The 22018-nt window shown below is 53.4% G+C and overlaps 1 protein-coding gene and 1 long non-coding RNA gene across 5 annotated transcripts in view; one reads left to right on the top strand and one right to left on the bottom strand.

Annotated features, from left to right (window-relative positions):
* Positions 1–22018, top strand: part of SYNE3 (spectrin repeat containing nuclear envelope family member 3) — an 82028-nt gene that overhangs the window by 55193 nt on the left and 4817 nt on the right. For all 3 annotated transcript variants that reach the window (XM_004754743.3, XM_013057425.2, XM_013057426.2), the window contains 11 exons: positions 581–717; positions 1834–2008; positions 7853–8035; positions 8569–8712; positions 9723–9857; positions 12836–12997; positions 13126–13298; positions 13709–13838; positions 14946–15104; positions 18019–18168; positions 19174–19212. In XM_004754743.3, the coding sequence (XP_004754800.1) occupies positions 581–717; positions 1834–2008; positions 7853–8035; positions 8569–8712; positions 9723–9857; positions 12836–12997; positions 13126–13298; positions 13709–13838; positions 14946–15104; positions 18019–18168; positions 19174–19212 (1587 nt within the window). The remainder of the gene's footprint in view (positions 1–580; positions 718–1833; positions 2009–7852; positions 8036–8568; positions 8713–9722; positions 9858–12835; positions 12998–13125; positions 13299–13708; positions 13839–14945; positions 15105–18018; positions 18169–19173; positions 19213–22018) is intronic.
* LOC106006039 lies at positions 12169–21761 on the bottom strand. Of its 2 annotated transcripts, none has more exons than XR_006604689.1 (3): positions 21103–21761; positions 13624–15014; positions 12169–13290 (listed from the first exon to the last, which is right to left on the bottom strand). It is a non-coding gene; the product is annotated as an uncharacterized LOC106006039 (long non-coding RNA). The 2 variants fall into 2 exon arrangements; XR_006604688.1 differs by lacking the exon at positions 21103–21761 and adding an exon at positions 17717–17798.

Genomic DNA, 22018 nt, shown 5'->3' with positions numbered 1-22018 from the left:
GTGCCATGCCAAAGCCCAGCACTTTCCACTACCCCATCTCTCCTCCTACTGAGCATGGGCCCAGCAAGCATCAAGGTCAAGGTCAGTCTGCCAATAACGAACCAGATCCACAAAGCACCTCAGACTGTTGTTTTCCTCTAATGCTGCAGAGTCTCAGAGCCGGAGGGGCCCGGCTCCCACGTCAGGTCCACGGCTTACTGGCCCCACGACCAGCAGAAAACTCTTAGCCAGAGCTTCCCTTGGCTGTTCCGTGGGGACCCAGATAATTACTTCCCAGGGCCTTTGCCCAGCTTCAGTGAATGGGACACCCAGAACACTCGGCGGGTGCTGCGTTCCCAAGGTATTCGTTATTGGTGTTATTAGGTGTGGGTCCTCACGACAACACTGAGGTCAGTGATGGTAGAGACAAAAACCAGGGTGGTGAGAGCAAATGCCAAAGTCAGGGCCCAGAGCAGGAGAGCAAAGGCTGAGCTTCTGGAGACCCCAGTCCCTGCCCCGGGTGACGGGCTTCTCCCGCCGGCCGCACTCTTCCTCCATCGCTGACTCTCCCGCGTCCCTCTGGTTTGGTCTATGTGTGCAGGCGACACGGATGGCCCTCGCGGCCGAAGAGCCCCGGGTGGCCCGGCTGCAGGCCCAGCTGAAGGAGCTCATCGCCCTTTCCTGTGAGCCGCAGCCGCTCTCCGACAGTGTGGTCGCTGCCCTCCAGGAATTCCAGAGGTATCCACACCGAGGGAGGCGGGGCTCAGGGAGTCCCTTGAACCCCAGGCGCAAGGGGGGCTTCTGACTGCATCGAAGGCCATCGCCGGGAAACGTGCTTGCTTTCTCTTATAATCTGGGAACTCTAACATAATTCTGGTGCCCCTCAATCCCTGGGACTTTGCTCCCAGAAGGACTGGACTTGGCTTTGTTCCAGGAGGCGTGGCTCATTCACCGAGTTCCATCGGTCTCCGTGTAGCTTTGCCCTAGGGAGGCGTCCCCCAAGTCATGGCCCAAAGGGAGGGCTTTTGGGTAGACAAACACCATCCCCCTGCCTGCAGACGGTGCTGACTCGGCATCTGAGCCTGTCTTCAGACCAGCCTCTACCTCGCCCTCGGCCCATGGGCTCAGGCAGAGCTGGGGCTCCAGTGTCCTGGCTCAGCCAAGACCAGCAGATCAGAGGGCGCCCCACTCTGGAGCCGAGCACAGTGCCAGTTTGCAGCCTGTAGCTCTTTTTGCTCCACGAGCCTCCGAGGGGTTGTGAACACAGCACACTGTCCACGTATCCACAGAACCTCTCTTCCCTCCACCTGACACACAGGCTCCTTCTGAATGAACTCAGGGGCTCCCCACTTGCTGTACATCTATACCTCGGAGCAGGGGCCTGGGATCCCCTGCGGGAAGCTAAGGCCGTGGCAGGGCCGTGGACTTCTTCTGCACCGCTAGCCGAGGGACTCCCCTCCAGCTTCTCCTGCTGAGATTTTACATGCTAGCTCTCTGTCATTGGATGTCGTAGTTGAGAGATTATTTCTAGAAATTATTAGGGACCAGGATGATGGTCTCTCACTCAGGAAGGGATTTTGCTTTAGCTTTCACAAGGTGCCTGGGGGTGAGCTGGACCAGGCCAGGGGCTTCATGATTCCTCTTCAAGGCTTGAGGTTCTTGGGTCGTGAGGCTGGGCTGCAGGTCTGTCTGAGAACTGGCTTCCTTCCAGCACACATTAATCTAGCCAAAGGCCCCATAGCCACCCCCAGCAGGCTACGGGAGCGCGTGCGCTGGGCTCCCCGGGAGTCGCCTCAGTTCTGAACTGACCCCACTCTCTCCTCTTTCCGTGTCTCTCCTCTGTGGCCCTCACAGCCTGAAGGGGCAGAGCGCCAAACTTCACAATGCCATGGGGCTGGAGCTGTGGCAGCATTTCCAGCGGCCCCTACAGGATCTGCAGCTGTGGAGGGCCCTGGCGCAGAGGCTCCTGGACATCACCGCCAGCCTGCCAGACCTGCCTGCCATTCACACCTTCCTGCCCCAGATCGAGGTAAGCAGGTCCTGCCAGGACGGCTGACCAGTGCAGGGGGGAGGAGGGAGGCCACACCCACTAGGCATGACACCACAGCCCTACTTCCAGTGAAAGGCGTGTTCCTGGGTGCTCCAGGAATCTGGGCAAAGTTCATCGTACCCCTGCCTGGCAAGTTCTAAGTAGACACAGGAAATGTCATCAGCGACCAAGGTCATCCTCAATTCTTGGGTAGAAGGCAAAGTCTGGTAGCTGGTGTGACCACAGGACTTTGTACTGACCCTCCCACACCCCTTCCGTCCTGGATCCTCCTGCAGACAGTCCTCTGGGGGAAGCATGAGCAATTTTGAGGGAGGGCATGTGAGGCCATTACCTTTACTGCGTGGGCATCAGTTAGGAGGCATGTGACAAGTGACAGAAATTCTGACCAACGGTAGCTTAAAACCCAGACACTTTCAGGTGGTTCAGGATTGGCTTGACAGATCAACAGTATCTTCTGGGACCCAGGCTCTTTCTAGCTCAAAGCCGCATCTTCGCTCATGGCCCCAAGACGGCTGCCACCACAGCAAGCTTGCATCTTCCCATGAACAACATCTTGTTCAGGAAGGAACAGCATGGGGGCAAAAAGGCTTTCTCTGTTCACCATTTTGAACAGGGAGGCAAACCCTTCTTCCAGAAGCCCCAAGGGATTCCTTACAGCTCAGTTGCCGGATCACATGACTTTCCCTGGGCCCATCACTGGTTGAGAACGATGGGTTTGCCAGGACTGGTTTATACCAAACAGACTGTTTGGTGTCAAACGTGATTAAAGAAAACAGTTGAGAAGAAACAAACCAACTTTGTTTAACGCTTCATGAAGCGGACAGCCTCCTTTTGGAGAACTGCAAAATGGGGCAGACAGCAGGAAGGTTTAATAGGATAAAGAATGAAGAACAAGGAAAAGACAGATAGAAAACCTCTGACGGGCTGACGGTCAGCCTTGCTTGGGTTGAGAAGGCCAAGAGTTGGCTTGACGTTGGGGATCGCAGGCTAGATACACTGTGTTTATGGTCAAGCTGAGCGTTTATGGGGAATCAGAACTTATCTGGAAGTTTCACTTTGGCAAGTTTCACTTGGCATCCAGGGTGGAGGTAGACCCATCTTGATCCTAGAAACTTATTTCAGCACCCTTAGTGGGGTACTTTGCCATCCGGACACAATGCTGGTTGTTGGGTGAGCAAGAAGGAGGGATGAGTGTTGGGTGAGCAGACCTCAACGTTTACCACAAACGCCCGTCAACATGGCAGCTCTGATTAGCCCATCAATGCTGCCTGATGGTACCCAGTGGAGCTCTGAAGTCCATGAAATACTTTCAAGCATTTTAGTCCATAAAATACTAGGTCCAGGGATTCTAAGACACACTGAATGGGAGGAGACGCAAAAGAATGTCAGATACAAGCCTCGCCTTATATTAATTTTCATTCTGGTTATGGAAGTCATGTCTGCTTAGAGATGTGAAGATTTGTGAAGAAGGAAGCAGAAAGCTTCCACAATCCCATGCACCCTAGGACCACTCTTAACACGTGGAGGGACACAACATCACATTTTCTATCCAACCTGGTATTTCTAGGGGCCCTTCAACACACATAAAATTCACTTGGGGGAGGCCTGAGGATCTTACATGTGTTGGAAAAATCAATTTTAGGTCAGACAATCCCAAATAATACCCTTTATATCTGTTGAAAATCCATCTAGCCATTTCTATGCAGTATGATCACCATTAGACAGAAGCCTTAAATAATACATGACAATTTTTGTGTTTTGGGATCATGTTATATAGTTGTGTATTCTGATATTTGTAGTTGGCCCATCTGAGCTTTCTCTTGGCATCATTTAAAATGGTTCAGGGAGACCCATGATAATCAGAATGTCAAAACTTTAAAGAAAGAATCTTAAAAGCAGCAAGAGAAAAATAATGTGTTATGGATAAGGGAAACTTCATGAACTATTGGCAAATTTTTCATCAGAAACTGGGCAGAGGGTCTGAATGGCGTTTTTCCAAAGAAAACAACCAGATGGCCAACAGGCATATGAAAAGATACTCAACGTCGCTCATCATCTGGGCAGTGCATCTCACCACCACAGTGAGATAGTACCTGTCAGATGATGAGAGATAACAAGCATCAGTGAGGATGTCGAGGAAAGGGAACCCTTGAGCACTGTCAGTGTGAGTATAAATTGGTGCAGCCATGGTGGAAAACAGTATGAAAGTTCCTCAAAAAATTAAAAATAGAACTACCCTATGATTCAGCAATTCCACTTCCGGGTATTTATCTAAAGAAAACAAAAATACTACTTTGAAAAGATATCTGCATCTCCTTGTTCATGACATCATTATTTACAATAGCTAAGGCCTGAAAACAACCGAAGGGTCCCCTGATGGGCGAGTGGATAAAAGCAGATGTGATAGATAGGTCCGAGCATACATGATGGAATGCTACTCAGCCATAAAAAAGAATGAAATCTTGCCACTGAAAGTAACATGGATGGATCTTGGGACATTACATTAAATGAAACAAGTCAAGCCAAGAGAGACAAATACCACACGATCCCATCTCTATGTGGAATCTCAAAAAAAAAAAAAAAAACCTTGTAGATATAGAGAACAGAATGGTGGTGGCCAATGGGGTGGGGTGTCGGGAATAGGCAAAATGGGTGAAGGGGGTCAAGGGGTATAGATTTGCAGTTACGGAATAAATAAGTCATGGGCTGTTAGGTCCAGCATGGTGCCTATAGTCATTATCGTAGTGCATAGTGAAAGTTGCCAAAAGAGTAAATCTTAAAAGCTCTCATTGTCGGGGTGCCTGGGTGGCTCTGCCTTCTGCTCAGGTCATGATTCCAGAGTCCTGGGATCGAGCCCCGCTTCGGGCTCTCTGCTCAGTAGGGAACCTGCTTCTCTTCCTCTCTCTGCCTGCCTCTCTGCCTACTGTGATCCTTGTCTGCCAAATAAATAAATAAGTAAATAAAATCTTTAAAAAAAAACCATTGTCATAAAGAAAAAATAATCATAACTTTCTGTGGTGACAGATGGTGCTAGATTTCGTGTGGTGATCATTTTCACAGTGTACACAAATACCTAATCACTATATTGTGCATCTGAAATTAATATGTTATAGGTCTATTATACTTCAACTAAACAAATTTTAAGGAAAAAAGATAAAATGTTTCCAAAAAGTCATCACTTTAAATGGCTGCATAATATGCTTTTCCTTTCTTACAATATTTAGGTTGCTTCCAGTTTTCCTTGTATATGTTGAATATCCATGTACAGATTTTAGTCTCCATTTCCATCATTCCCTCCTCCTCAGGGACCAGAGCCAGAGAGAAGTTAGGGTGTTTGTTCAAGGTCAGGCAGAGGCACTCAATTTCAAGGTAACTCGAGAGGCAGAGCTGAGACTAGAATGGTGGATTCTAGCCTCTTATGTTCTTATTTCTGCCATTACTTGGGTCCTGGGAAGATATTTGTGAAGCAAGCAGGACAATTAAATCATTATCCTTTGACTGTTAAGGAAATTGTGTCCCAGAGAGGGGAAGGCTCTTACTCAAGGTCACACAGCAACAGTGTCAGGGCTGGCTTTGATTCAGCAACAGGTGCTTTTCCCACTAGATCCCAATTGTGTTTCCATCTTGTCCATCTCCCTGGGGCAGAAAGCTAACCAGGACCTATGCCAGGCCGGGGGTGGAGGCGTAGGTACTGTCTTTCTAGAATATGACTCAGGACCCCCAGGCCAGGAGTTTCATAGAGCAGTCTATTGGAAAATCGGGCAGGACTGTGGTTTGTCTGTGTTTAAAAATGCTGTTTGCTGGCTGCGATCATGTCTTGGATTACGCTCACCAGCCTTTCCCAGGAAGCATGGGTTTCACGGGCCAGGAACAGGCTGCCAGCCCTATATTTCTTGACTCAACTCCTACACTGAGCCTCAGAGTATCCTATGGAACCGCAAAGTTCCTCTGAAACCGAGACACCAGGCCCCAACATTGGACGTGGCTGAAATACTTGTTTTCGGGGGTAATTGTAACAAGTCCCCAAACTTGGTATATTAGAGCAGCAGAACCTCATTTTCTCATGGTTCTGGAGACAGCAAGGCCATGATCAGGCTGTCTAGTGGGTCATGCTATCTCTGAAGCCTCTAGAGGAGAAGGCTTCCCTGCTTCTTCTAGCACCTGGTGGTTGCTGGCGGTTGTTGATATCGGCTGGACTATAGACCCATCCTTCCAATCTCGGCCTCTGGGGTCACATGGAAAGCTTCTCCCCTTCTCTTCTGTCTGCGCATGTGTATCTGGGTCCAGAGTTCCCCTTTTAGTAATGCACAGGTCACCCTGAATGAGGGTCCCCCTAATGACCTCATTTCAACTTGGTAACCTCAGTAAAGACCCTATCTCCAAATAAAGCAACGTTCGGAGGTAGTTGGGGATGGTGGCTACCACGACTTCCTATCTTTCGGCAGGGGATGCAGCTCATCCCGGAAGAGCTGGTGTACTGACCCCAGCTGAGAAGGGCCATGTGCTAGCGTGTGCCCGCTGTGGGCTGTGCACCGTGTTAAATGCTGGCTGGGTCTCCCCTCATGTCAGCCTCATCCAGCCCCGTGAGTTGGGTGTGACTTCGCCTATTTTACAGATGAGGAAACTGAGTCTCGGAGCTACCCAAGGCCTCCCAGTTAGTACAGAATTCACACTCACAATGGCGACTCCTCAGCTGGAATTTGTGACCCCTGTGGTATGGTGTCCAGGTTTGCTGAAAAGGGAGTGCCGGTCACCCCCTCCCTAAAGAGGCTTGTCCTCTGTGTGACCGATCACCAACCACAGGCCCTCGTGGGAAGGTTACACCAGTTCAGCTGTGTCGGCCGTGTTTGTGCTGCCCTTCCTCCAGGGACCCTCTCTGCCCTCCCAGGGCTGTTGGAAAAACTGCCTCCTCTGGGAGCCTTCTTGGATTTCCCCAACTAGGAGTGTTCAGCTCTGCCTTGAACACCCAGATGGCTCTGTAGAAACTTTCAGGGAAGTGATCACTTTCCGCCTTGGATTAGGGTTACCTACCTGGCCGGGGGGGATCTTTGTTCTTCCTTCCCAGCTCCCTGACTAGCTCCGTATCTCAGTAATGTCACAGGTATAAAATGGAAGGACTCTGCCGGCTAACGCCAAGACCCCTGTGGGGGCCCTCAGAGCCACAAGAGGTGCTTACCCCAAACAGCAAATTAATCAGCAGGAACCTGAGGTTTGGCCCAGGGCTTTGGGGCAGGAGGAGGGAGCATAGGGTGGGGATGTGGTCAGGGCAGGCTTCCTGGAGGAGGTGGGGCCCGGGCTGTGCCGGGTCTGGCTGCAGCTGCATGGGAGCCAGCTTCTCATCACATGCGTCTCCTTTAGGCCCTCCCTCACCCGGTGAGCTCCCACACAGCGAAATTCCACACTGTCGTCACCTCTTCCGGGGGGCCTTCCTGAATTCCAACCGACCACGCTCCCTGAGGCCCCTAGACCTTCAGAATGTCCTAAACAGTGCCCAGGGGGTAGGCCCATTGCTGTCAGTGATGAGGTTGGAGGGGGCGGTCATTGAGGAAAGGATCACTGGACCATGGCAGTGGGGATGGCTGGAGAGGAGGTAGACTTCTTGCCCAGGTTTTGGTGATTAGATGGAAGTTGGGGGGGCGGTGAGAGTGGATTGCGGTGACCCTGAAATACAGGGCCTCCCCAACGTGTTCTGACATCCCCTCCACTCCGGGTATGAAAGGCGCACGTCCTATGGGGCGGGGGGGCGGGGGCAGCAGGACAGCCTCCCAGTGAGGACCTGCCCTGGCCGGCCTCTGGGGTTACCGGACGCCTCGTCTGCCGTAGGCGGCGCTGGCCGAGAGCTCGCGCTTGAAGGAGCAGCTGACGGGGCTGCAGCTGAAGAAGGACTTGCTGCAGAGCATCTTCGGCCCGGAGAGAGCCACGGCCCTCCTGGAGCAGGTGGCGAGCTCTGTGCGGGACAGGGACCTGCTGCACAACAGCCTTCTGCAGAGGAAAAGCAAGCTGCAGGTAGGTGTCCCGGGCCACCCACTGGGCACCAGCCCATCTGGGGAGGGAGGGGGGTGGCCTGCCTTCCTGCCTCAGCGGCACCACCGGCTGCCAGTGGCCTGCCCTCTCCCTTCGTCCCCATGGCCTCAGCTCCTCATCTGTACACCGGATGTGATGAACGAGCGAGCCTTCTAACTGGTTCTAACTGGTGTCCTGGGCACCTGCCATTCCCTCCTCTGCCCCCCAAACCCGTCTACACTGCTGTCACACAGAACTGGCTTTCCCGGGGTTGGGGGGGCAGGAGTGTCAAAGGAGATTTCTGTGCTAGAGAGCGGAACAGCCGTCATGTGAGGATCCCCCAACGGTGATTCCAGGGAGGGCGTCCAACCTCCCCAAGGGCTCCAGGAAGCCTTCCTGGAGGGGGTGATGCCTGAGTGGGTGTGAAGCAGCCAGGAGAAGGCTGGAGAAAGAGCCATGCGGGTATGAGGGGCAGGTTGTGCAAGGTGTGTGTGAGGAAATTTAATTTCTGTGCTGCCCGTTATGTGTCTCTGCAGAGCTTGCTGGCCCAGCACAAAGATTTTGGGGCTGCTTTTAAGCCCCTCCAGAAGAAGCTCTCGGACCTCCAAGACAGGGTGCAAACCGAGAATGGGCTTCAGCAGGACCTTCCTCGGAAACAGGCCCAGCTCTCGAGGTTGCAGGTAAGGGCTTGGTGGGGCCCGAGTGGCCCTGCTCAGGGGCTCTGCTGAGCCCAGAAGCAGCTCCCCTCCAGCCGCCTGGGATCAGCCTCTCACCTGAGCTCAGACCTTCCTCTGAATTTCTGCTGATTTATCTGGTGGCTTCCGGCCTCCAAGAGACCTTTAGTACCTGCAGACGGCTGATTCCCGAGCCCAGCAAAGTGGTGTTTACTCTGTGATTCCAAAGTCTACTGTGGGTATTCAGTTTTCCTTAAATTGCTTTGCTAAGGGTTCCTAATGAGTTCAGCGGCCTTCAGTTAAATAATTGGGTTTTTGAAAGTGAAAATAAATGTTTTAAAACACCTGCAGGCTGCGCACAGACTGCTGGTCAATAATTATCGGCTTGATAAGGAGCTGATAAGATTTTAACTGCACGCGATACAAGGATCCTTTTAAAACTCCCGCAGAGCTCATACTTCTGTTGAGAGGGTTCTTAGGAAGACATTAAAAATGGTGCATTTGGGGGCTTTGAAACTCAGGTTGGGCTGTGATTCTTCTCCAGGAGAAGTGGTCGTCAAGTAAGAATTCACATGGGAGTTTGCTCCCCAGAGAAGCCTTCCAGGCTGGTGTCCCAGAATTTTTTTTTTTTTTAAGATTTTATTTGACAGAAAGAGCACAAGAAGGCGGGGTGGCAGGTAGAGGGAGAGGGAGCAGCAGACTCTGTGCTGAGCAGAGATCACAACGCGGGGCTCGATCTCAGGACCCTGGGATCTTGACTGAGCTGAAGGCAGATGCTTAGCAGACTGAGCCACCCAAGCACCCTGTCCCAGAATATTTTTGTCTCCTTATAAAGATCTTACCAGCTCTGAGAGGGGAACCTGTCAGGTGGCCATAGGGTGCAGCCTCAGGGGTGGGTAGCCCCATCACGGCGGGACCCTCCCGAGCTCCTCCACTCAGACTCTCTCCCCCCAACCCTGATCGGCTCCCATGACAAGAGGCAAACAGGACAGCCACACTTGCTGCTTTTCCTGCAGGGGCTTCAGGAAGAAGGGCTGGACCTAGGGGCACAGATGGAGGCCCTGAGGCCTCTCATCCAGGGGAACCCCAGCCACCAGCACAAAATGGACCAGCTCTCCACCAGCTACCAGGCCCTGCAGAGATCTCTGGAGGTAAACCAGGCTCCTGGGATCCTACACTCTGGGGTTCTTCCTCTGCCTTTTCTATTCCTGCCTTTTCTGCCTATTCCTTCCAACCTTTCTGTGTTTCTTTTTTCGTTCCTATCTTCTCTTCCTCATTCACCCAGCAGATGGTTATTGAGCACCTCCTGTATGCCAGGCAGCGTTCTGGGGCGGAAGGCCGCACCAGCCAGCCAGCCAAAGCCCCTGTTCCCCGGGGGGATTGTACTCTCATGGGTGGATGGACCATGAGTCAGCAAAATAGCAAGTTCAGATATAATTCCAGGTGTGCCAGGAGGCCGAGGAACAGAACCGGCTGCTCTGATCCCCACAGCAGCCCTGGGCGTGCAGTGGGCGTTGGCTGTGTTAAGGGCAAGTTGAAAGTGGCGCTGCAGCTGCCGGGGCTTCCTCTGCAGCGCCCTCTAGCGGCCGCCCTGGGCTCTGTCGGGTCTGCACCCTTCCACCGGCCCCTTGAGCCCTGGGAATGGGGCGGGGTGCACGCTTCTTCAAAACTGGCCGGAGGACAAGTTTCAGTGACTGATTCAGATAGGGGCCCAGGTCTGCGTTGGTCACATGTGCCCAGGGGATTGTGGGGCCGGCCCTCAAGAAAACAGTCTAAGGCGGACTTCTCCTCGCTACAGGACCCGGCCTATTTTAATATCAAATGTTCCCCAAATCCTGTGTCATCCCGAAATTCATAGAGAATCTAAGTGATCCATGCAATGTAAGAACGGCATGTAATGCCTTTCCTGTGATACGAGAGAGAAAAGGCAGTATTTTGAATAAAATGCTTTTGGCACGTAAGTGCGGAAGGTGGTCCCAGGAAGGCACACCCCGTGTGGGTGACCGCCCCCAGCGCCTCTACTTATGAGATTCTCTGAAAATGTGAAAATTTGGTGAAGTTTCAATCACACCAAAGCACAGTCTTCCATCCGTTGACGGAGTAGAGGCATTCCTGGAAAAATCAACCTGTTTATTAGGACCAGGAACCTGTGTTTGTCCATCAGCTGGGGAAAGTGTCCAAGCCGGGGTCATGATCCGCACGTTTCTCAGCACTGCAGGTTCAAGGAGGGCACGAGGAAACCTTGTAGGCCGTGGAGCAGCAGGGTGGCCACACCTGTCACTCTCACTGTATCTGCAGGTGCCACTCCTGCCCCATCACTGTCACAGCAACCAATCCCCGCCCCCACCCTGCGAGCTTCCAGGAAACACGGGCCCACCTGTAGATGCCCACTAATCTGCATGACTGACTTAACTCCACTTAATCAATTAGCAGCTAGGGGTCTCAAGGTGGAGGCGGGGGGCGTAGAGAAAAAGGAATCACCGTCCCTGCTGCTTGGGAGCCCACAGAACCCAGAGAAGCAGCAAGCCTGAGCACTAATGCTTGTATCATGTGATGAGTCTGCTTGATCGTGATAATAATTAGAAGCAGCATTAGCTGAGCCTGATTAGCAGCGGGGGAACGTGGATTCTCCAATCGTCTCATGCTTCTTCATTTGTTGTCTACATATTTCTGCAAAGAAGTCATGCCCCCCCTTTTATTACTGGGGTACTCAGGGATTTTTAAATCCTTTAAGTGCAAATAAGTCCTTCCCCCACAGCCCAGGTGACCCTCCTGTCTCCTCCTGGGGGGGGGGAGGGCACCTACCCCAGTAGGTGACCCGAGGCCACTGAAGGCGTTGGGTCTGAAGGTGCCCAGGGGACGGGAGGGGCGGGTGTGGTGACACTGCAGAGAAGCGGAGTCTTAGGTGACTGTTCGGACTCCGGTCGCTGGTTTGTGGCAGGAAGATGGGTTGCAGCGTCTGTGTGTCCCCAGCTCTAGTGGGCCTGGCGTCTAGTGGTGTCAGCCCGCATCTGGAATGCAGGAGGGCAGGGCCGGGGGTGGCCTCAGCCAGGTCTCACAGAGAGACCTGGGGGTTTGACTGCGCTGCGGTGGGCCGGCGGGAGGGCTCAGAGGGGCCCAGGTTGGGTGACCAGGAGGACAGCAGGCGCCCTCCTTTCCTGAAGACAGAGAAGAACAAGGCCCAGCCTCAGAGAGCTGAGAGGGGCTGACCCAGAGGAGAGGCAAGAAAAAGCAAGACCATTTTCAAAAACTATCAGAATATAATCCTATCTAGAAAAGCAAATGTCTAAGGGTGCAGTTGGATGAATTTTTAAAAACTGTGCACGTGCCAGCGCCCAGATCATGACATAGAATAATAGTGGCTTCCCCCGGCCCCCAGAGCCCCTCCTGCCCCCCACAGTCACTGCCCACCACTCCTGGCACCTGAGGGTTACCCCGACTTTCAACTTGGAACACCATGGATTGAGTTTGCCCGATTTTAGATGTTATTTTAATTGAATCCGACAGAACGTTATCTTTTGTGTCCAGCTCCCAGCTGCCCACAGGTTGGCTATAAATTCATTCACAGTGTTGCGTTAGGTTCTTGTTTAAACTGTTCATTCTAAAATATCCCCCTGTCCGAAGATAGCTCCGCACACGCACCCGTGCTTCTGTCGCTGGGCACCTGGCTAGCTTCCAGGTCGGGGCTCTCACAAGCAGCACCACACGCGGGCGTGCCTTTTGGTGAAGATGCTTGTGTCTCTTACATTTACATCTGCAGTGAGATGGTTGGGGCACAGGGATGCCTGTGTTCAGTTGTAGTAGACACTGACCTTTGGTTCTCCCAAGCGGTGTGTGAGGGTTGTGCACACAGGTGGTGCGGGGGAGCCCTGATTGCCCGCACCCTCATCCGGACACGGTGCTGTCTGTAAAAGTCATGCCGGACTAAAGATACTTTAAACCACAGCTGGTCTGCCCAGGGCAAATTCCCTGTACTGGGTAGCAGGGAGGACTTGCCTCTTGTGTTCCTGCTGGGTGGGGAGCCCTAAGGGCCATCTTACTGGGGGGCCTGTAGGATATGGGGGCGCCCAGGGTCCCAGCCCCCTCTGGTGCTCAGACCACACTGGGCCCCCCCGGGGCTGTGCTGCAGGACCTCACGGACAGGTGCCAGCAGGGCGTGCGGGAGCACTGTACCTTCTGCCACGAGCTGTTGGAGCTGCGGCAGTGGATTGCCACAGTCTCCCAGAAGCTGCGGTCACACCGAGAGGACGCGGGCCCCTGGGACGCCCCGTCCCGAGAGGTCGAAGTCGAGGTAAGACGGCTTACCCAGTTCCCTCCCTTGCCTCCCAAGAAGCAGGCTTGGGAGGCCAAAGATCCCACACGCGGGGACCGGAGACCCCCGCCCCGACCTCTCACTGTGCGGGGCCGCGTGTCCTGTAGAGGCTGCTGGCTGAGCTCCCGGAGAAGGAGGCCCAGCTACCCCTGGTCGAAGCGCACGGCCAGCTGGTGATGAAGAAGTCGTCTCCGGAAGGGGCTGCCGTGGTCCAGGAGGAGCTGGAGGAACTGGTGGCATCGTGGCAGGCCCTGAGGCGGCTGGAGGAAAGCCTGCTGAGGTGGGTCCCTGGTTCGGAGCCTGGTCTCAGGCAACACCCCTTCCCATGCAGGGGAGAGCCCTGGGGTGCCCTTAGAACAGGAGGCCGGGGTTCCACTGGGCGCCAAGCATGATGCCAGGCGCAGCTCGGGTCTGTCCCAAGGGCCGTGTCCCAGCCTGGGGCTGAGCCCCCAGCCCGCGCTGCCTGGGGCCTCCCCCTTGTCCATGGGCACCTACACTTTAATGACAAGGTCACGTGGGTCTCCAGTAGGAAACTGGAAATGCATGTGCCAGGGGAGCGTTCCGGCAAACCCGAAGGATCGGCGACCCAGAGGATGGGCTCCTACCACGCGGTGCCCCAGTTCTGTTACTTCTGTGACCTGGCGAGTCCCCGTCGCATCACCGCGGTGACTGGCCCGTTTGTCTCCTCAGCCTCATCAGAAACCGGCAGCTTCAGAGGATGGAGGTGGACTCGGGGAAGAAAATGATTTTCACCAACAACATCCCAAAGGCCGGGTTTCTCATCGATCCCATGGATCCTGTCTCCAGGCGTCGCCGTCAGGTGCGTCTGACTCGCGGGCCTCCCCCAGGGGGTGGCCGGGGCTGGCGTCAGGGATGGGGAATGGTCTTCAGCCACGTGCTCGGCTCAGGACTCGGCTGGGTCTCATCCTGGATGCCCCTGCCCCTGCTCCTTGTGCCACGGTACTGAGGGACCCAGAGACCCCAGACCCAGGCCCCAGGGAAGGTCAGAGGCGTCCCTTGTGGGGACAGGTCCTCACCCCTCGGACACAAGATAGCCAGCCGGCCCCACAGGGCTGAAGGCTTCCTGCTGGCCCCTGAGTGCAAACTGCAGTCGTGCAGGGTGGGCCCCTCTTTGTGCCCTAAGCTGTATTTTGTTGGAGAGATCTAACCTAACCACCTTGCGTTATCTGTCCCTTCTCTTGATGGCCAAGGAAACGCATTAGAAAGACGTTCCTTCTTGGTTCTTCAGAAACCAATGCCAGCTGTCATTCTCCCCTGTATTCTTGTACTGTCCCTTCCCAAATGACCTGCTGGGGGTCGCTGTGACCGGTGGGGGGCTTAGGGTGGGGGAAAGGTGGTCTGCACAGAAAAATGGTCCCGGCAGACTGGGACCTCGGGCCCTCAAAGGGCCACACCCACAGCCTCGCTGACTACGGCCTTGCATTTGAGACATTCCTTCTGGCCCCAGAGCCTGGAGAGGGCCAGGTGTGGTGCACAGGTGACCACTGTTCCAGCCTTCCTGGTAAGGAATGGTGGCGGCTGCCACTAGGACACCAGCAGGTGGCCACGATGACCCACTGTCATAGCTCCAGCAGCCCGGGGCCGAAAGTGCCGTGATCCCACGTGCCCTGCAGACACCCATCCACGAGACCCCGTGGCACAGGCCTGAGGGGCCCAGGGCACCCTGAACACTGGCGGAGGCAGACCCCTGGGCCACCCCAACCCTGCGGGACCCTGGGACCTGAATCAGAATTAAACTCCTAACATGGCCACATCGAATGGAGGGACATGCCTCCTCCCGCCCAGGCCTCTCTTCTTCCTTCTGTGCATCCCCATCCCCATCTTCTGCCTCAGTGGAAACCCCCAGGGTTCGGGGCCGATGGGCTGTTTCACCTCTGATGCCTTGACGGTGCTGTGTGCTCTGCAGGCAAATCCGCTCCAGGATGAAGGCGGCCATGAAGGTTTCTCCCGGCTCCGGAGGGACTTCGAGCAGTGGCTGGAGGAGGAAAATGCCAAGCTGGTTAGAATCGTCGCCATGAGAACAGCCACTGCCGAGGATCTGAGGACCAGGGAGACAAAGCTGCAGGTTAGTTCCCACAGAAAGACCCTCTGTCTACAGGGTTTCCCCCCATGGATGTGCTTGCCACCAGGGAGGTCTTAAAAAAAAAAAAAAAAGAAAGAGAGAACGCACTTGGCTTGTGAGCCATTTTTACTTATGTATAAGTAACAGTTCTTAAACTTTTGGGGTTCACATGTTTCAGAAGAACTCTAGAAGAACCATTCATTCCTTCAGCCTAGGGAACTTGGAAAATATCACTACTAATCTCAACTCTGATATCAGTTAGCTGTTGCTGTGTAACAAACCATTCTGACGGGTTGTGGCTTCAGACAGCCCGTTTCATTTAACTCATGATTCTGAAGGTTGGCAGTCTAGGCTAAGGCCATCTGGGCAATGCTTCTGGTCTCAGCAGGGCTCCCTGATTTGCTGTCAGTTATCGGTCGGCTGGGCAGCTCTACTGGGGGTTGGCAGGCTGCTGGAGACGAACCCCGCATCGGCTCTCCTCCTGTGGGCAGCCCAGGCTTCTAGTAGCAGAGCCATTACCTGAGAGGGTAAGTGGGGGCACCCTTCTGAGGCCTAGAGTAGGAACTGGTACATGACTTCCCCCGTATTCTGTTGAACAAGGAAAATCACAAGGCCAAGCCAGATTCAGGTGGAGGAAAAAGCGTCTCCACCTCCTGATGGGAAATACTCAAGGCCATATCACAAAGGGCATGAATATGGCTGGGGGAGGTGTACTGGGAGGATCGTAGCGATTTTTACAATCCTCCTACCACCAATCTTCTTTCTCCTTCACTTCCACGTCTAAACAATCCCCAAGCCCTTCTGGATTCCACCCCTGGGTGTGTTTTGTTCTGTGCCCGCTTGCTCCCACTGTGTTAATCTAGGTAGTTACCACTTCTGACCTTGATTATGGTGGCAGGCTCCCAGCTGGCCTCCTTCCTTCCTGTTGGGACCCCATCCAGGTCACAGCTCAGATCTGCAGCCAGAGTGACCTTTAGCATCATAAACCTGCCTTTGTTCTTCCCTTGACGAGAACTTTTCAGTAGAGAATCCAAACACATCTGCACCCTAAGCATATCACATGAGGTCAGCTCAACCAGGCCCCAGCCTACCTCTTTTCTTCCTTGTTTCTCTGCAGTTTTACTGGGATATGTTAGGGTTTGGGATTTTTTTTTACATTTTCTTACCTGGAACTCATCTGGATTCTGGAATCTGTGGTTTAGAGTCTTTCTAGAAAATTCTGTGATACTTTATCATATTGCCTCTGTTTATTGCCTCTTAACATACTGCCTTGTTCCCCTTCTCCTCTCCTTCTGTGACGCTGCTGAAACATGGTCTTCCTGCCCAGCCCCCCTCACTGGGGGCTCTATGTCTCCTCACTTCTCTTATGTCTTTTTCATCCTTCAGTCTCTTCCTGTTGCATTCTGGAGACTTTTTCTAGCCTGCCTTCCAGTTTACAGATTCTCTCTTTAGCTGTCTCATTCATTTTACACATGTCTGTTATGCCCTTACCTTTTGATACATATTCCCCAGTTCTGTAATTTCTACCCAGTTCTCTTGAAATAACCACTCTGTCACTTTCCATAGCTTCCAGAACCCTGCTGATCTTCTTCAGCCTGATGTTTAATCCTTCGAGCCTAGTAAAGAGACCTGCCTTACCAAGTGTGTCTAATAATTCTAGTATCTCAAGTCATCTTAGGAACGTTTCTTCTGCGTGTTGTTTCTGCCTGTTCTTGTTGTCGGTGTCTTGCAGGCGTGGGGCTGCTTTGCTTATGTGTTGGGCATCACATGTGGTGAAAGAAGTATAGGGCTAATTTGAAATTGAGGATCATCTCTTCTCCAGGGAGGATTTTGTCTGTGGCTTCCAGGCAAGGAGGGCTTCATTGTTCTGAAACCAGGGAATCCAAGTTCAATGTTGGAGGCTCCCTGCGCCCCCTGATGACTTGGAGCAGACTTTAGTCCACACAGGGTATGAGTTTATTTCTGATTAACCTTTAGGAAGTCTCAGTCACAGGGGGAGCAGATTATGAGAATCTCCACTCCTACAGAGCCCAGGCCTTGACCTTTGTCTCTGTAGCCCTGTGAGGCTTCCAAAATCATGATCTGCTTCACAACTCTTTCTTCCAGATTGGCAAGTGTCCTGCAGGCAAAAGCAGGCCTGACAATGGGCTTACTTCTCTGGGCTTCATCATTTCCTGGGTTTTAGCCTGATGTGCCTCACTCTCTTGCCAACTCTTGGAAGCCTTTTCAGTGTTTTTAGTAGTTTGTTCTCAGCGAGAGGTTTTGTCCAATGATCTAGGGGACAGTGACCTAGTGGACCTCCTACTTCACATTCGGCCGCAATTCATTTCTTGATTTCTTGCCACCACTGCCCAACTGTCTGCTGTATCACAGACAACTTGCGACTGCCCCAGGTTAAGCCTCACTCTTGTCCAGCTCACACTCTCATGGGTTCTGAGAAGCTAGGCAAACTACCTGTGTCACACTGTGAGTAGGATGGATGAAAGCAAGGCTACAAAGCCAGAATTTAGACCCATGTGCTCTGATTTGGAGCCCTGCTCCTACCCCCACATCACTACAGCCCCAGAGTCCTGAGGATTATCTGTCCAATCCCCATAGCCCACGTCCAGGCTTACCCATGCCAACAGAAAAGCATGTTCAACCGTGGTAGCTTTTTATAATGAGGGCAACTCTGATGCCAAGCCCTCCAGAAGACTCGGTTCTAGAACATTAGAGATGGAAGTAACCATGGAGATCATTCCGGATTGTTCCCAAAAGTGACTGCCTGGCCTAGGCTTGAATTTGCCTGAAGGGGTTCTCCCCTTACAGGTTCTGCCAGATGCCTCTCAAGTGAAATATGATTGGCTCCTGGTAACCGGCCAGGTGGGGTGGTCTGGGCCATTTAGAAGGCTCACAGGACACTGCCCTTTCCCCACAGGAGTTGGAGGCTCGGGTGCCAGAAGGTCAGCATCTCTTCGAGAACCTCCTTCAACTTGGGCCAGCAAGGGGGACCTCCAACGAGCTGGAGGACTTGCGGTACCAGTGGATGCTGTACAAGTCCAAGCTCAAGGACTCCAGCTACCTGCTGGTAGGTGCTAAGGAAGCGTGGGTCCCAGGCCCTCAGGATGGGACTCTGGCTAAGCCCAGGCTCACGTAGGGAGACGAGCTGGGCCACACACATTCTGCCCTGGGCCTCCACACTCCAGACTGAGGCGACCACTCCAAGAGAGCAGTGCTCGGTTACAAAATGTCACATGGTCGTCTTGCTGCCCTGTGTGGCTGGCGCTCTGGGAACGATGGCGGGAGCCATCACTGTTAATGTGTGAGGACAGCTTTGCTGCCTACTGAGCTAAAACCTTCAGGACGCTATTCAGTCCTGTCTCCAGTTTCCAAAGCAGGGGCTGAGACGCAGAGAAGTGGAACTCTCAGGGTCATAGAGCCAGGAAGCCACAGAGCCAGCATTCAGAGCGCCCCACCAGTGGAGGCATGATAGAGGGGAGCGCGGCCCTCAGCCCTGGGATCCAGCCCTGCTCCCCCACCGATTTGCTCTGCCATGTGGGACAAGCACCTTCCCCCTTTGTGTCCCCATGAACCCTTGCACAAAAAAGTAGTAATAGTCATGAGAGCCTTTATGAAATGTGATATCCATGTAACAACCCTATAAAGAAGGTGCTGTTGTTATTCTCTGAGATGCGACAGGGAAACTGAGGCACAGGGCTAGCCGGAGGTGAGGGCCTTTGAGGTAACCTCGGGGGGCCCTATGTATGGGTCCTCAGACCCCAGACACCAAGCTTTGGCGCTCCTGCTCCGCTGTCCCTGCAACAGCCAGTGCTGGCCACTAGGTGTCAGCATAGCCCCGGCCAGGGGCCCCCTGGCCTGAGCCTTCCCAGACAGAATCCCACCTGGGCCTGAAGTGCGTTAAAAAGCTCATTAAATCGAATCACCTGCTGGTTCAGCCTATCCAGATGACCAGAAGTTTTAAAGAAACACTCCCCTGACAGAATGAGTATTCCATTACAGGCTCTGTTGGGATTTGAGTTTCACTCACTTAATGTCTTTTTTCCCCTTTTCCTTTCCTTCCCGAAAATAACAGACACAGAGTTCTCCAGGGGAGCCAACTGGATTCCAAAAGGTACCGTGTCTGCCATCTGCTCCACACGCTAGAGGGCAGGGTGTCTGGAGGCTGGTAGGCCTGCGATGCTGAAGCCAGACTCCTGGGCTTTCTGGAAGGTTCCATGAGGTGCGAGGCACATTTTGTGGGGAATGAGCTCCGGGCTGCCCTATGTGGGGCCCCGGGGCCCTGGGAAAGCCCCAGGAGGGTACAGAATGTACTCGGTTGTGACACACCCATGATAGAGGAAGGACCCTGGAGGTTTTCACGCAAAACCAGGATGTGAGGGGGAACGGACAGGGACACTGTTGGGAGTTATGTGGGGACAACAGGTATACACCAGGACTGTCCCAGGAAACCTGGACCATTTGGGCATGCTGGATCATGGGGCCCCCTGAGTGGTGGCTGGGTGTCCAGGGCTCAGGGCAGGGACAGAAGGGGAAGGGGGAGTCGTGCCTTTCCTGTTCTACCAGCAGGTGTTTCCGCTTGGGCCCATTGAGAAGTGCCAAGAGCCCCTCCCGAGGTGCTTGCGGGCCAAGACAGTCACAGTGACAGCAGTAATAATCTTAATGAGTAATAATTATTATTGCCCTCGATGCTAGGTAGTTACTGTCCACTGTGTGCCAGGAATCGTGCTAAATCATGATCAGGGCATCTCATTTAACTGTCCCATCAACTCTCAAGAGGCATCATTCCCTCCACATAAGCATAAGGAAACTGAGCCATGACCGGATTGGAATGACTTGTTCAGCCCAGCCCATGCAGCTTCTGGGTGGTCTTTGGCCTCTGGCTCCAAAGCCCACATCTTGGCTTTCCATGCTGTGCCTTCGAAACGGCATCTCGGGGGCCCAGTGGGTATCCCTGTTTCGGGGAAAACCCAATGTAAATTGATGTCACCTTTTCCAAGGAAACACACTTGTTTCCCTGCCAAGCACCGGCCCGTAACGAAGAGAGCCTTCAGCGTGCTCTGCTCCAGATAGCTCTGGGTTCCTCAAGATCGCTAATGCCATGGAATCTGTTTCCAGGTGCTTTGCGCACCAGGATTTCTTCTTGGTCTCTGACTGGGGCTCACATCTCACATCTGCAGGGGAATGGGTATCCCTTGGACGGGATGGGGCCGTCACAAGACCAACACTGTGCTTTGGGCCAGGCGTCAACTAGCTTGGATTGAGTTGCTTTGCCTCTTACTTTCCCCATCTGTAAAATGGAATGATCAATGATCAATTATCAATGCTGACTTTATTTCCTTTGGAATGGGTATGGAAGATCATGTGAAAAGTTATTTGTAGAATTTTTCAGAGAGACTAGAGGTCTGGTTTTACCCCCAATTTGGAATAACAGAGGGTCTCCCCAAGAAATGGGGAAGAGCTTCAGGAAGAACAAGGTGTCTCCCAGTCTAGCCTGGTGACCCCTGGTGGCCTCCGCACTGTAAGCCCCTCCATGGGGAGCCCTCTTCTGATCTGGAGCTTCTGGTTGGACTCCATGGGAGTCTTGTCTGGGTCCCTGATGCCTTGCACACCGTAAGTGCTCACTGAATGTTTCTGTGTAGGGGGACACGTGGTTGGGGCACCAGGCCTCCCGAGCAGGTTCAGTGTCCCAGCAGCCTGTACTGGCTGAATGTGGAGTGTCCACAGCCCTGTGTTCACTTGCTGTCTCCCACTCATTCACTCTTCGTTCATTTCACAAGGGTTTACTGAGCCCCAACTTTGTGCCATTGGGAAATTGAGATCCATGGGTGAGCACAAGAGTAGAGACCCGCCCCCAGGGACTGGGCATCCCCTCGGGGTGGAGGGCGCCTGGGAGGAGGGCTCCCACATCCAGCTGATGGTGCTCAGGGCAGTGAGTGTCTCTGGGGCTGGGGCTCTGAAGGGCAGCAGCAGACTGGGGTCTTTATAGCAGGGATTGTCTTACCTGCAGCCGGCAGACGTTGGGCACAGTTTTGTAGGGTCTGTAAAACAGGCAGGCTCTTTGTGGCTTTAAAAAAAAAAAAAAAGTGCTTATTCGGGCTCTGGAGAATAACTAAGTAGGTGAACATCTGAGTTCGGTGCTGGCTGGCTGGCTGGCTTTTGTGAAGCCGGCTGCAGGGATGTAAGCAGCCTACAAGCCAGTGTGCGGAGACCATTGTGGGCTCACTGATGTGACAGCTGAAGCACAGACTTCTGGGTCCCACTCTGCGTGTCTGATTCACAGGGGCTGAGATGGCCCAAGAACCTGCGTTTCTAGCAGGTTCCCAAGTGATGCTGAGGCCGCCTGGGGCCACACTTTGAGAACCACGGTTTTGTGCCCCAAATTTGAACCTAAGACCCGCCGTTAGCGTGTGTGCCTGTCCACGTGTCCCTCAGCCACAGTTTTCCGCTGAACAGAATGAGGGTCCACCGAGCTAACGGTCTGCAGAGTTCCTGTAACAACCCGCATACAGTAGGTGCTTAATTGCCCCATCAGTGAGGCCCCGGAAGACTTCTGCGGACACGGCCCCTGCTTATCTTTCTAAGAACAAAGAGAGCAGTGACGCTCCTGGGGGTGGAGGGATTTCTCCCTTTGGTTCGGTTCTTGAGTGGTTTGCTTGTCTGTGTGTGCGCATGCGCATACCTGCGCCAATGCGCGTGCACGTGCACACGCGCGCGCGCCCAACTGGCAGAAAGCAGACTCTGTCTTCAGGCTGTTGTAATCTTGCCAACTTAAAAACCTTTCGTATGTGATTTTTAGTCCAAAAGGAAAGGGGGGGGGGGCCTGCCCCGAAGCTAATTATTTATGAGCAGTTGGTTCTCTGCACTTTTTTTTCCCTCCATGCACCAAGTCATTGAAAGCTCCAGCGACGTCAGTGGCT

This window comes from Mustela putorius, unplaced genomic scaffold (assembly GCF_011764305.1).
Source record: "Mustela putorius furo isolate JIRA1106 unplaced genomic scaffold, ASM1176430v1.1 tig00000129_pilon_pilon_pilon, whole genome shotgun sequence".
Lineage (NCBI taxonomy): Eukaryota > Metazoa > Chordata > Mammalia > Carnivora > Mustelidae > Mustela > Mustela putorius.
This window is presented reverse-complemented; position numbering and strand designations above follow the sequence as displayed.